This window comes from Heliangelus exortis, chromosome 3 (genome assembly GCF_036169615.1).
Source record: "Heliangelus exortis chromosome 3, bHelExo1.hap1, whole genome shotgun sequence".
Classification (NCBI taxonomy): domain Eukaryota; kingdom Metazoa; phylum Chordata; class Aves; order Apodiformes; family Trochilidae; genus Heliangelus; species Heliangelus exortis.
The window spans coordinates 115,297,527-115,310,870 of record NC_092424.1 but is presented as its reverse complement, the minus strand read 5'-3'; the positions used below and the strand labels follow the sequence as shown (position 1 = coordinate 115,310,870).

The 13,344-nt window shown below is 52.8% G+C and overlaps 1 protein-coding gene across 4 annotated transcripts in view; it reads left to right on the top strand.

Moving 5' to 3' along the window:
* The window catches only part of IFT172 (intraflagellar transport 172), a 37,360-nt gene extending 24,084 nt beyond the window's left edge, over window positions 1–13,276 (top strand). For 2 of the 4 annotated variants that reach the window (XM_071742411.1, XM_071742410.1), the window contains exons 30-48: window positions 421–563; window positions 1,218–1,311; window positions 1,564–1,628; window positions 1,778–1,958; window positions 2,611–2,720; window positions 3,146–3,275; window positions 3,857–3,955; window positions 4,360–4,469; window positions 4,952–5,015; window positions 5,423–5,509; window positions 6,900–7,016; window positions 7,511–7,621; window positions 7,878–7,997; window positions 9,353–9,448; window positions 10,080–10,139; window positions 10,945–11,043; window positions 11,347–11,500; window positions 12,756–12,847; window positions 13,111–13,276. In XM_071742411.1, the coding sequence (XP_071598512.1) occupies window positions 421–563; window positions 1,218–1,311; window positions 1,564–1,628; window positions 1,778–1,958; window positions 2,611–2,720; window positions 3,146–3,275; window positions 3,857–3,955; window positions 4,360–4,469; window positions 4,952–5,015; window positions 5,423–5,509; window positions 6,900–7,016; window positions 7,511–7,621; window positions 7,878–7,997; window positions 9,353–9,448; window positions 10,080–10,139; window positions 10,945–11,043; window positions 11,347–11,500; window positions 12,756–12,847; window positions 13,111–13,200 (2,022 nt within the window). In that variant the 3' untranslated portion in view covers window positions 13,201–13,276. Of the gene's footprint in view, window positions 1–420; window positions 564–1,217; window positions 1,312–1,563; window positions 1,629–1,777; window positions 1,959–2,610; window positions 2,721–3,145; window positions 3,276–3,856; window positions 3,956–4,359; window positions 4,470–4,951; window positions 5,016–5,422; window positions 5,510–6,039; window positions 6,158–6,899; window positions 7,017–7,510; window positions 7,622–7,877; window positions 7,998–9,352; window positions 9,449–10,079; window positions 10,140–10,944; window positions 11,044–11,346; window positions 11,501–12,738; window positions 12,848–13,110 lie in introns of those variants that run through there. The other 2 variants (XR_011725488.1, XM_071742413.1) reach the window with 2 other exon arrangements.
* Window positions 13,277–13,344: the final 68 nt, after the last annotated feature.

Below are 13,344 nucleotides of genomic sequence, written 5' to 3'. Positions count from 1 at the left end.
GTCTCACTGTGCAGGGTCCTGGCAGGACCTGCTCTGTGCCTGTTCACCACACACCCTGCCCAGTCCCGTGGCACAGCACTGGAGGTCCTTGCTCCTGCTGCTCTGCTGCATTGCACCCCAAAAGCAGAGGTCTCTCCACAGCATTGCTCCTCCAGTGACAACACAGGTTGCCAGGAGTCACTGCTGCTGGCGTGGCTGTTGTCTGGGCCATGCTGAAGAGCAGCAGCCTCTGGTCTGCTGCACAAGCCTTTGTCTCACTCTCCTCAGTCCAGTGGTGGCTGCACAAGGGTCCCTTGGGGAGACATCAGTTGGTTTTGGTGCTCCCTCCTGAAAGCAAGCAGCATGTGAGAGGGAAGTCCTGGATCAGCCTCCTGAAGCTGACATAGATGCATTGGACTCTTCTTTCTTTGCTTTGGATAGGTGGCCAAGACACATGGGGGAGCAAACTCCTATAAGCACGTGGCCTACATGTGGGCAAAGAGCCTAGGTGGAGAGGCAGCTGTGAAACTGCTCAGTAAATTTGGACTTCTGGAGATGGCCATTGACCATGCAGCAGACACCCGGTAAGCAGGGCTGTCACCCAGCACTTCCCTCCCATTGGTCTGACCTGAGAAAAAAAGGGGTGCCCCAAGATAACTGCATGCAGATGGTAGCTGCAGGTTCAGGATACAGCATGTATTCCTACTCCACACGTATTTCACAGATATTCTGCTTCCTTAACACCTCCTGCTTCGCCTGTTAGTCTCTCAAATGTCAGGTCAGAGCTGAGCAGGCAAAAGCAGTTTGCCCTTTAGCCTTATGAGGGGAGCTTTGTAGGAGCCTGTGAACACAGGAGTCACTGTAAGTAGCTGACTGCCAGAAGGGTTGTGTCCCCCCTCTGCACGTGGCCACGCATCCCGGTGCTCTGCCACTCACTGCTGCTCCCCCAGCTATCACGTGTGCTGGGCTTGCGATTCTTGTGACCTCCCCTTAGGGTCAGACCAAGGGCCTCTGGCACCAACAGCAAGTGTGAAGGAGATGGATTTCATTACTGGGTGCTCTAAAATCCCTTTTTCTATGGCCAGGAGGAATAGGCAGTGCCCACTCACTCAGGACCCTTTGTTTTCCCCCCTCTCCTCTCACAGTGTCTTGTGCTGTATTTGGTGTCTCACTCCTGATGAAGTCATACCTTCACAGCACATAGTGTAGCTCTCACCCCATCTTCTTTTTCATTGCAGGGTCTTTGAATTTGCTTTTGAACTGGCCCGCTTCTCCATGAAGCAGAAGATGCCAGAGATCCATTTAAAATATGCCATGTTCCTAGAAGATGAGGTAATTCTACCCCTGCAATGGGTGGGTGTTCCCTGGTGGCCTGGGCAGTTGAACAGTTGTCCTTCAGGGCTGCTCCAGCAGGCATGTTCATGGCAGCAGACACTGCTCACCCAGATGGCTCCACAGTTGCAACCCCAAGCTTCCACTCCTATCTTTGTTCCATAAATCCTCTCTGCCTGCTGGCAACAGAGGAGGTCCTGCAGTAGTATCAGGGCAGGAAGGCATGCAGGCAAATTCCTTCCTCTCTCCTAGGGAAAATTTGAAGAGGCTGCAGCAGAATTTGTTAAAGCTGGGAAGCCCAGGGAGGCTGTGCTGATGTACGTATTCTTCCCCATCCTGGCTTGTTGCATCTCCTCCCCCCAAGTGGTGACAGCCTGGTTGCTCCTTCATCTCTCTGCTCCTTGCTGTTCCTCTTGTTGTTTCTCTCAGGTTTCTTGTTGTTTCCATCTTGTGTTGTTTCTCCCAGGTTTGTGCATAACCAGGACTGGGATGCTGCACAGCGTGTGGCTGAGGCTCATGACCCAGACAGCGTGGCTGATGTGCTTGTGGGACAGGCACGTTTTGCTTTTGAGCAGAGAGACTTCCAGAAAACAGAAGCCTTCCTCCTGCGAGCCCAGAGACCCGAGCTGGCCATAAAGTACTACAAGGTGAGCATAGCCTGTAGGAACATAGAATAAGAATGGTTTGGATTGGAAGGGACCTTAAAGCTCATCCAGTTTCAGCTCCCCTGCCATGGTCAGGGACACCTCCCAGCAGCCCAGGTTGCTCCAAGCCCCATCCAACCTGGGCTGAGACACTGCCAGGGATGGGGCAGCCACAGAGGCAGCATCATTGCTTTCCACACAGTTTGGATGGTAGAAGAGTGAAATCCATCCCCCATCTCTCCCTGCCAGCTCAGCAGCCAAAGAGAAACCATTTAGCTCATAGAACTTAATTCTGGCCTGGTCCTGGAAGGTTGAACCAGCAGAGATATCACAGTCTAACTTACCTCTCACAGCTCTGGGAAGAAGTATCAGTATGGACAGTCCTCAGGGCTGCCACAAGTGGGTGCATTTGGAGACCATAGGCGCCCATTCCACAGGGGCACCTTGGATGGATGTCCTCTTTCCCCTGAGGTCACTTGGGTAAATGGAGAGACATCGTTGCCATTTTGGGGAGGAAAGAATCAGGTGGTGCTGCTGTGGTTGTCTCTTCCAGTGGGTCCTCTGTCAAGATGACATGAGAGGCTGGATGTGTTATATTTTGCCAGCAGTGTGGGGGATCCTGGTGGACTGGTGACTGCCTTTTGTGTTTGTGCAGGAGGCTGGCATGTGGAGCGAGGCCCTGCGGATCTGCAAGGAATATGTGCCTGCTCGGTTGGAAGAGTTGCAGGAGGAGTGCAGCAGGGAGGCTCCCAAGAAGGGCTCCAGGTGGGGAATGCTCTGGTCAGCCTGCAGGAACAGGTAGCTCTTCCCCTTGGCCATCCTGTTGATACCTGAGAGCATTAGTCTGACCTCGAGGATCAAGTTGCTTCATTCTTGAAGACCCTGAACTTCTTACTACATAGGTTTTCTAACAGACTCCAGGCTTATTCTTGCCATCCAAGGTCTCCCAGATGTCTTCTTGCCACTTACAGATTTCTGAATTCTTCTGTGCCACCAGATCATCTCCCCAGGGTCCTTACTCAGTTCTATCCTCAGCACTGGCTTTGTGCATTCCTTGTCACACACTCAGCCCTCTCTGAGGTCCCTGACCTCCCTCTGCTGTGCACCTCCCTGCCCATGCCCTGCTCACTGTCTGCAGGATCTCAGTGGCAGCCCCCCAGTCTTGCTGACAGCCTTCATTCCTCCTGCAGGGGAACGGAGGGGCTGCTGGAGCAGGCACAGGAGTGGGAGCAGGCTGGGGAATACACTCAGGCAGTGGACTGCTATCTGAAGGTGCAGGATCTCAGTAACAGTGTCCTGATGGAGAAGTGCTTGCTGAAGGTACAGTCAGGGGCTATGGCTCCCTTCATCTGCTCTGCTGTCCAGGAGGTCCCCCACAACCTGCAGTGAGACCCAGAGTTATCTTGGTTGCTGCAGGGCACAAGGGAAGTCTGCAGGCTCTGAAAGCCTTCCTGGCCATTCTGTTGAGCCCTGGTGTGCTGAGCACTTATCCTGCAGTGCACTGAGGTCCTTGCTCTGGCACCACTTCCAGCAGTGTGTGTTTGTGCCCCTGCCTCCCTGCACTGACCAGCTGGACTTTATGACTTAGCCCTTGGCCTTTTGGGTGCCCCTTCTTCTTTTCATGGCCTATGTCTACTTGCCTTTGAGTTGTGTTCTTGTTGATACTCTTCACCTACCCCTAACCCTAACCACTCATATCTGTGCCTTTGTACCCACTTAAATAATGATTATGTCCTCTCTGCTCTTCTCCCATGTGTGAAAGTAGTCGGGCTTTGCTTCTCTGAATCGCTGGAATTCAAGCACTCCTGACTCAGTCTTTTAGCTGGGAGTGGGCTCTTCCCTGATCCTTCCCTCTCTCAAACAGCTTTTATCACTCCTGCAACCACAATTTCTTTTCACAGGCTGCTGAGTTGGCCATTAAATTCTTGGGTCAGTCACAGAGTGTGGAGGTGACACGGACTGTGGCTCCCCAGCTTGTGGCCATGAAGAAATGCAGTGTGGTAAGGGCTGGCTCCTTCCTGCAGGCTACTGAAGAAGCAGTGACATAAGAAGGGAGAGCACTGTCCAAGGGCAGGAGTACAGGTCACATCCTGGGGTGGTGGGTGGGTGGCCCTGTTCAGAGTTAGGCAGTGCAGAGTCTTCAAAGAGGAGGAAGGAAGGGAAGGGAGCAAGTCCGGGAACAGTGTGAGAGAGCCAGGCTGTGGGAGGAGAGAAGAAGCAGAAAAGCATGGTTATCTTTTGGGAAGAAGGAGGATTATCTTTTGGGAAGAAGTGGGATTATCTTTTGGGAAGAGATTTTCTGTTGTTGAAGTGTGCTGGTTGCTTCCAACAGCACCAGCTCCAGCCTGGGCTGCAGGGTGCCACTGGGGTTTTGTGCCGCATGAGACTGTCTCTGTCCCTGCAGGCAGCTGAGCTCTATCTCAGCTTGGACCTCATCCAAGAAGCTATTGATGCCTTCATTGAAGGTGAGGAATGGAGCAAAGCCAAGCGCGTGGCCAAGGAGCTGGACCCCAGGTATGCCCCACACTTCTCCAATTATACTCTTCCTGCTCTGTCTCACACTCCTAGATTATCCCTTGTTCTGTGGTGTCCTGCTGCCCCTAGGGTTCCCTGGTTCCTCCCTACAGTTGGCTTACATGCTGGACAGGACATATTCTCCACAGCTGCCCTTCCCAAGCCATTACCACCCTGACACTCCTCTTGTAACACACCATATGGAAATCACTTTCTCCTTTTTTTCCCATCTCCATTCCTGTCTCCCCTTGTGTTGGATAACCCTGGACATGTGTTTCCTTCTCCAAGTCCTTCAGTCCCTTTCTCTCTTCTCACACTGTGCTGCAAAAAGCTGCCTTGTCCCCATGCTCCCAGCAGCAGGCCAGAAGGAGGTGGCACAGCTCTAAGTCCTCTTCTTCCCAAAGCAAAGTGGGGCCTGGCCTCAGCACTGATGTGAGACACAATTGGTCTTGTTGGCTGTTAAGATTTTTTCTACCTGGTAGGTTGGAGCAGTATGTGGACCAGCATTACAAGGAGTATTTAAAGAACCAAGGAAAGGTGGATTCGGTACGTATTTGGGATGTTCCACAGACCAGAGGGTGACGTCATAATCTGTGCAGATCCTTGGAGTGTTTCTTATGGGGCTTTTACCAGAATATGCCCAAGGGTGAGGAGTCTGTGAGTTGTGGTTTCTGCATTCCAGATGGGTCACACTGGGTCTGTGCATCTGTGATGTAGAATCAAAGAATGCTTTAGGTTGGAAGAGACCTCCAAGATCATCCAATCCAACCTTTGACCAAGACCACAAGCTAACTACTAAACCATGTCCTTAGGGACCAGGTCCAAACGCCTCCCTTTAGAAGGGGAAGGACTTGTGTTTATGTGAAGAACAGACCCGGGTGGGCAGATGTCTGCTGTGAGGCTGGTAGGAACCCTTGCCTGCACAGTGATTTTACGGTTGTTTCCATCCCCAGCTGGTGGGAATAGATGTCATGGCTGCTTTGGACATGTATGCAGAGCAGGAGCAATGGGAGAAGTGTCTGGAGGTTGCAGCTAAGCAGGTGGGTGCCTGTGTGAGCCCTCAGGAGATGGACACAGGGTCCTGAAGCAGGACAAAGCAGTCATTCCTGTGGGGAGCACGGGGGGTCACTGCAGCAGCTCAGAAATGCCTCTCCAACATGCTCATCTTGGCCCATTGGGAAGTGTTAGAACCCAGAGCATACTGGGTTTAAATTCTGTCATTAATTGGAAAAAGCTAAATGAGTTGTTTGGGCTGGAAGTAATTGGTACCATGGGAACAGAGAGACTTGTAAAAGAAAACCTTGTTCTGTAGAGGCCTGATGTCAGCAAAAATGAGACATCCTTATTGTGAGCAAATTTGACATTTTTTCATTTTTAATGACCTTAAACTAGCAAAACTACTTCAGCATAGTAATAAAATTGGAGAAAAGCAAAGTGAAAGTGTTCTGTGATGCTATTCCTATGCAGTAACAGGAGGGGAAAGCTCTCGATTACCAGGATCTGCTGTGAGGGTTTGTTGTGTTCAATGGCTATTGATGAGTTATTGGTTTTTGGTTGGTTACCAACACAGGAGATAACCTAAGGGCAGGTGTTGATTGTTTGAAATGAGGCACTGCTTCAGGTGGAGCAGCAGGGCAACCCCTGGCCCTGGAGCCATCACAGCTGACCACTTGGGCAAATTCTGGCAACTTGGACAAATTCTGGCAACTTGGACAAGCACTGGTAATGCCCTGGGCTGTGTTTTTATAACTGTCTCTAATGTGCTAACCTCAGTTTGGTCTCTGCTACAGTGAACTTGATCTCTTGTTGACTTGAGCTGCTCTGAGACAAACAGCCTTTGTTGCAGTGATTATCTTGGAGACTTCTGTGCTGGTATTCTAATTATCAGGAGATACCAGTGTTGGTCTTCTCCATAAAGAGTAACTTCATGCTCAATCTAATGGCCTTAGAAGTTTTGTTGCCAGCCAGGCACAACACTACCACATCTAGCAGCACTACAAGGAGGCCTGCAATCCCAGAGATCAGACAGCATTTGAATAATGGACTAGAGCATCCTCATGGGTTATGAAGGTCTTCATTCCACAGAGTGCTTGATTCATTATTCCATTAGCCTAAGGCCTGGTTTACAGTTGGTAACTGTGGTGCCACACTGGGGAGATAGTGCATCCTTTGGATATTTGGCATTGTTCCTCTGGCACGTGGCGAACAGCTGAAAGCCAGATTTATTTCCAGGTGTGGAAGGATCAGCACAATATCAGCTAGCCAGGATTAGCAGTGTCAAGTGGGGCCCACATCAAAAACCCAGTCTGCTGTTGCACTCTGTCACTGGTCTCACCCTTTGGTGTCACACATCTGAAACCATTCTCTCCAAGGACAAATGTGCAGGCCATGAAGCTCATGCCACTTTCTGTTTCTGTGTGTCTTCTCCAGAACTACAAAGTCTTGCACAAGTATGTAGCTCTGTATGCCACCCACCTCATCCGGGAAGGCAGCTGGGACAAAGCCCTGAGCCTGTATGTCCACCACGGAGCCCCTGCCAACCTACAGGTAATGAGGACAGCATGACATCCCAGATTGAGTTGCCAGTGTGCTATGATCTGCCCTATGAGTCATGCTTCCAGTCCAGAACTGGGATTGCAGGGTGTTCAATAAATTTCACAGAATTGTCATGGTTGGAAAAGACCATGTACAACCATCCAAGCCCTTTCAGCCCTGCTGTGGGTTCTTCCAGAGGCTCCTCTACTAGAGGACTAAAGGCAGTCTCCTGGCATGTTCTCCACAGGAAGGAGCAGGGGCTCAATACTCAATTTGTGTTTGTTTTGAATGCTTCATCCACCAGGACCAGAATAAAAGGAACACAGTTTGCCTCTCCGAGGCTGCAGGAAGCTTTCTTCCCCAGCTCCTTGCTTTGCCCTTGGCCCCAGTTGCAGGCAGTCTTCAGCAGTGCTGTTCCCTCAGCCTGTGCGTGGCACTAGGAGAACTCCAAGCTTCTGCTCAGTCTCCACCTGGCTCCCTCAACATCTCTCTCCTTTTCATGGCAGAATTTCAACATTTACAAGCGTCTTTTTGTGGAGATGGTGAACGCGTCTGGCATGAACTGTGCTGAGGCATACTCCAGCTGGGCTGCCCTGCGTGATGTTCTCTTCCAGCTGGTGAGTGTGGGCCATGGCCACATATCTCCCTTTGTCCACCCAAAGTCTCTCCTACCCCCAGTGCTGTCTGCTGTTGGCTTTTCCTCTTCTGTAGGACCCCAAGCAGCCAAGGCCCAGCCCTATTCCAGTACCCAGAAGTGCCTGGATGTTTCAGATCCTTCTCTCTCTCCCAACTTTTCCCTGAGCTGGACTGAAGTGGATGAAGAGTGTCCTCATGCTCTCATGTTCACAATTATTCTCCTTTTCTCTTCTCCAGTGTGAGAACTTGGTGAAGTCAAGTGAGGCCAACACTCCCGCACATGAGGAGTTTGAAACAATGCTGCTGATCTCTCACTACTACGCCACCCGCTCCGCTGCACAGGGCGTGAAGCAGCTGGTGAGGGTTTTGAGTTCCCCTGACAGGTTACCACCCTGGGCGGTGCAGGTCCAAGGCCTTACATAGTTCACTGCTCCACTTCATGGGTCATGGTTGCGTGAGGATGGGACTAGAGTGATCTGAGAGCCCACCATTAGCAGTGGAATTGGAGACAATCTTCTCTGACTTCCTATAAAGAGACCTTCCCCCAGCCACTGAGATGTAAACCAGTGGGAAGCTCATCCATACACTCAGCATGACTTGCGAGAGCAGAAACTCCAGGAGAAACTGAGAGATCACACAAAAAATCTGGTCTTGCCAGGACAGTCTTTGCTTCCTCTTCAGCTGTCCTGGGCCATGCTGGGCTGCAGACATGGTCTTGAGAAAAGATGGCTTTGCCCAGAGCTTTGGGAGCCCATGGGCAGGTGTGCTTGGCATCACACAGGGCTTTGGCAGATACTGGATGTGTGTTGGGCCTTCTGTGGGGTTTTGGGAGCTCTTGGGCCTGGGTAGTGGGGCTCGAGTATTTTTGAGTCTGATGTGCATTAAAATTTGTTCTGGGTCATGATACCTAGCAGAGGCACAGCTGAAGCCTTGGTCTATATGGGATTGTAATGGAGCTCTGTGGGACTGGAGCTGTGACAGAGCCAGCTGTGGAAGAGAAAGGTTGCCAAATCCTGGACCCAGTAAAAGTCAAAGGGGGGACTGGGGCCTCCCCATGGCTGCTAGCGCAGATGTTGGGGCTCCAGAGACGTGTCAGTCAGAAAGAGCCACATCTGATGTCTTAGAAACATGTACAGAGCCACAGAGTGGTGGAATGGGAATGCTGAATAGACTATTTGGGACCACGAAGGAGGGGTGGCTTTCCCAGCTCTGGTGTGTTGAGAACCTCTCTGGCAAGCAGAAAAGTGAAACCTATCTTGAATTCCTCGCCCCGACTCAAAAATTCTGTGATTGAATACAAGAAAAAGCTTGCTGTGAGTGTGTCTGAACACCAGAGCCGGTTGCTTAGAGAGGTTGGAGAGTCTTCATCCCTTGAGATACTCACAATGTGACCAGATGTTCCTAACAACTTGCTGTGTCTGCCTCTGCTTTGAATGGGGCAGGGGAGTGTGCTAGATGGTCACCAGAGATCCCTTCCAGCCTCAACTGTTACGTATCTCAAATGGTGGGAGTTTGCGTGCAGCTTCTAGTAAAATCAGCAAGTTTTGTAAAGCAGAACTTCATCTCCAGGTGACAGTCTGGTACCTGGGGCCAGGACTGAAGTTTTTAACCTTTGTTTGTGACGTGACTGGGTCAATTTGATCTCATCAGATCCTTCCTGACCTGATTGATCTGTGCTGGTTGTTTGGCTTTACTGTCCCCTATGTCTGCAGGACACTGTGGCTGCCAAGCTGTCCGTTTCCCTGCTGCGCCACACCGAGCTCCTCCCTGCAGACAAGGCTTTCTATGAAGCTGGGATAGCTGCCAAGGTGAGAGCTGTCTGCCACCAGAGCAACTAAGAGAGAGCCCTGGGCTCCTGGATCCTCAACCATCTCCTCCCTAGCTGCACCAGTAGCTGGACACTGGCACTGGAGGCCGTTCCTCAGGCAGTTTTCCAGCCTCTGCAGCTGGTCGTGGAATGGCAGTAAGCAGTGTGAGGGCTGCAAGTGAGCAAGCTGGCAAGGGGACACGAACTGCTGACCAGGGGCTAGAGCAGAGGCCAGACCTGTTGCTCTGCTAGAGCAGTGCAGGACACCTGACTGGTCTGCCTTTCTCTGGGTCATCTAAGTGTCACCTCACTCCTGTGAGGCTATAGTATATACACCTACCTGGACCCAGTGACAGAAGCACCTTCCCACTGTCCGATCGATGCTGGCTGTGCAGCAATGTCTGACTTCTTCTGGTGGGCCAGCCTGTGACTAGTGGGCTGGCTGTCCCAGTGGCTGCCTGGGAAGCAGTTCCTGGGCATGGTGAGCTGGATGTGTGCTCTCCTGTTCCATCACATGCACTGCAAGTGGGATGTGGCACAAACAGAGCCACCACCTTCCAGCCATTGCACAGGAAGGAGCTGTGGCTGTGAATGTCAGCTGCCTGGTCTCACTTGAGGTTCCTCTCTACTAGGAAGTCAACTGGGAGAACATGGCACTCATCTTCCTGAACCGCTTCCTGGACCTCTCTGATGTGCGTATGGTCTGCTGGAGGGAGGGTGGGCACACAAAAATCACAGTGGGCTGTAGGGCCAAAACAGACCCTCCACCTGGCCAGGCTGCTCCTGAGGCTCCATTGTGGCAGCAGATGTTTGTGCTGGTGCTGATGGAGAACCCTGACCACTGCTGGGGGTATGCATGCACAGCATGGAGTACCTTGACTGTGGAAGAATTTGCCCTGAGGGCACCCAAGCAGCCCTGGTGGTCATGCTGTGTGTGCCATTGCCACCATGCAGGCACGTTATTGCAAAGAGCAAGTTGGCCTGACAGAGGACCGTGGTCTTCATGGCTGCAAGTGCTCTTACAGCTTTCAGGATGGTCTCACCTGAGTTGTTGGTCCATGGGAAGGAAAATTACCTGCAAGGTGGGTGGCATGGCCCCGTGCCTCAGCCACCCTGACACGAGACTCGGGAATCCCCCACACCAGTGAACTCCTTCCTTGGCTAGCAGAATGGTCATCAGAAAACACCAAACCCTAGGAAGCTGCCAGACCTTCCTGCACCAGTCTTTCTTGTGCTGTCAGCAGCTGCTGGGGGGAAAGAAAAGCTCCCTATGTCATCTTTCCTTCTGTGAAGCCACCTGACAGAATTGAGTAGTGCAGGGGTTCAGGGGCACACATCCTCTGAGGCTGCAGGTGGGCAAAAATGCTGCCTCCCAGGAGGGCCTGGCCACCACAGCGCTACAGACAGAGGCATCAGCAATGCCCCCTCAGAGGCTGGGTTGCAGTGCCAGCCCCAAGGATGGCATTGCCCAGTGCTCCACCACTTCTCCTTTCTCAGGCCATTGAAGAAGGGAACCTGGACTCCCTGGACCACTCTGATTTCCAGAATACAGACATTCCCTTTGAGGTGCCACTTCCCGACCAGCAGCACGTGCCTGTGAGTGCCACCTGCTTTCTCCACCTCCCATCAATGGTGCCCTCTTGGGCACTCTGGGGAGCGACAGGGACATGGGTGGGACAGCAGATTCCACAAGAGATGGGACTGCCCTCACCCCCCACCCCAAACCCACACGTAGCCCCAGTACATCACAGACACAAACATGTCCTCATGGTCCCCTCCCAGCACACACGTGGGCCTGTGCACACACCCATGAGCTCACACGTATGTGCATGCCCGTGTCCCACTCTCCTGCATGCTCCTGGCATGCAGGGTCAGGATGTGCCCGTGTCTGCCCTGCAGGAAGAGAAGAGGGAAGAGGTCAGGGACTGGGTGCTGACTATGTCCATGGACCAGCGGCTGGAGCAGGTGCTGCCACAGGACGAGCGGGACACATATGAGGCCTCACTGGTGGCAGCGGGCAGCGGGGTGCGCTCCCTCCCCTGCGTGCTCACAGGTACCCTGGGCAGAGGGCATGGGTGCTGTGCAGGGGGGTGGGTTGCAGGGGTGTCAGGCTGTGCTATAAGAGGTGCAGGAAGATGTGTCTGGGGGACCAGTTCTGAGGGAGGAGATGGCAGGACCATGGAGGAAGGTTCTCCTCCCCCTCTTCTTTGCCCTGGTGAGGCCATATCTGGAATATTGCATCCAGTTCTGGGCCCCTCAGTTCCAGAAGGCCAGGGAACTGCTTGAGAGAGTCCAGCACAGAGCAACCAAGATAATGGAGTGGAACATCTCCCTTGTGAGGAAAGACTGAGAGAGCTGGGGTTCTGCAGCTTGGAGGAGACTGAGGGGTGACCTTATTAAAAGGGGGAGCATCAGGAGGACAGGGCCAGGCTCTTCTCGGTGATGTCCAATGGTAGGGCAATGAGTGCAAGCTGGACCTTAGGAGGTTCTGTGTAAACATAAGAAAAAGCTTTTTCACTGTGAGGCTGCCCTGCAAGGTTGTGGAGTCTCCTTCTCTGGAGATATTCCGAACCTACCTGGATACATTCCTGCACGGCCTGCCCAAGGTGATCCTGCTCTGGCAGGGGGGGGGGGGTTGGATTCAATCATCTCTCAAGCTCCCTTCCAACCCTGGAAATTCTGTGACTGTTTTTTACTGAGTGTTGCAACACAGTGTGCATAAGTTGTGGCTTCTTCATACTTGGAGATAGTTGAAAGCCATCTGGACTTGGTCCTGGGCCACCAACTGTGGCCCTGCTTCAGCAAAGTGGGGGAGTTGGACCATATAGAGCTGGGAGGTCCCCTCCAACCTCCCAACATTCCTTGGGGCTCCCTGAGTGCTCTCAGTCTGGCACAGCACTGCCCAGGAGACTGCCCAGGCTGACCAGCACACACATGGTCACCTGCTGTGCATTTTCCTGCTCTCTCCCCCCTGGGATTGTGTTGCAGGACTTTGGGGCAAAGAAGTGCGGAGCAGGGGTGGGCCACCAGCAACAGGGCTCTGGCTCCAAGGTCAGGAGCAGGGTGCTAGCACTAGGAACACCTGGGTGTCCTTGCCAAAGGTACAGGCCTTTGTGTCCCATTCATGCCACTGCTGTGGGAAACCCCTTCCTCATTCTGGTCTCCAGAAGCCAGAGGTGGGATTGTTCCCCTGCCTTGCCCCATGGGAGCAGCCCTGGCCAGCTGACTGTGGCAAAGGGAAGGGGTGCTGAAGGCAAGGATGCTCTGTGGGTCTCAGCTTGTTTCTGGCAGTGTCACTGTGTCACCAGGATACCCTGTGCTAAGGAACAAGATAGAGTTCAAGCAGGCAGGCCGAGAAGCCAACAAGGACACATGGAACAAGTTCCTGATGGCTGTCAAGGTGAGCCAGGCACCCTGTGAGGCAGGGTGACAGGCTGGGGTGGCGTGATCAACCCCTCATGCTTACAGCAAAGTAGTGTTCTGCTGGGTGGAGAAAACTGAACCAAAGCAGTTTTAGTGTGCTCTCCCTGTGTGCTGCTGGGCAGGGATTAACCTGGGGCAGACCCAGCCCAGTTTGTGCCCTCCCGCAGTCCCCAGGGGTGCCCCTGGGCAGGGGGTGATGTCTCTATCCATGCCACTGCCATGGTCTCTTTCCTCCTGTAGACATCCCACAGCCCTGCCTGCCAAGATGTGCTCAAGTTCCTCAGCCAGTGGTGTGGGGGACTCCCCAGCACCAGCTTCGCCTTCCAGTGAGCTGGATGGTGGCAGCTCTCAGTCCTGTTCTTCAGCACCTTCCATTCCCCTCCAATAAATATGTTTGTCAACTGTGCTGTGCCAGGAAATTTTGTATCTCCCTGGGACCTGTCACATCCCTTTGTCTGGCAGAGGGCAAGCATG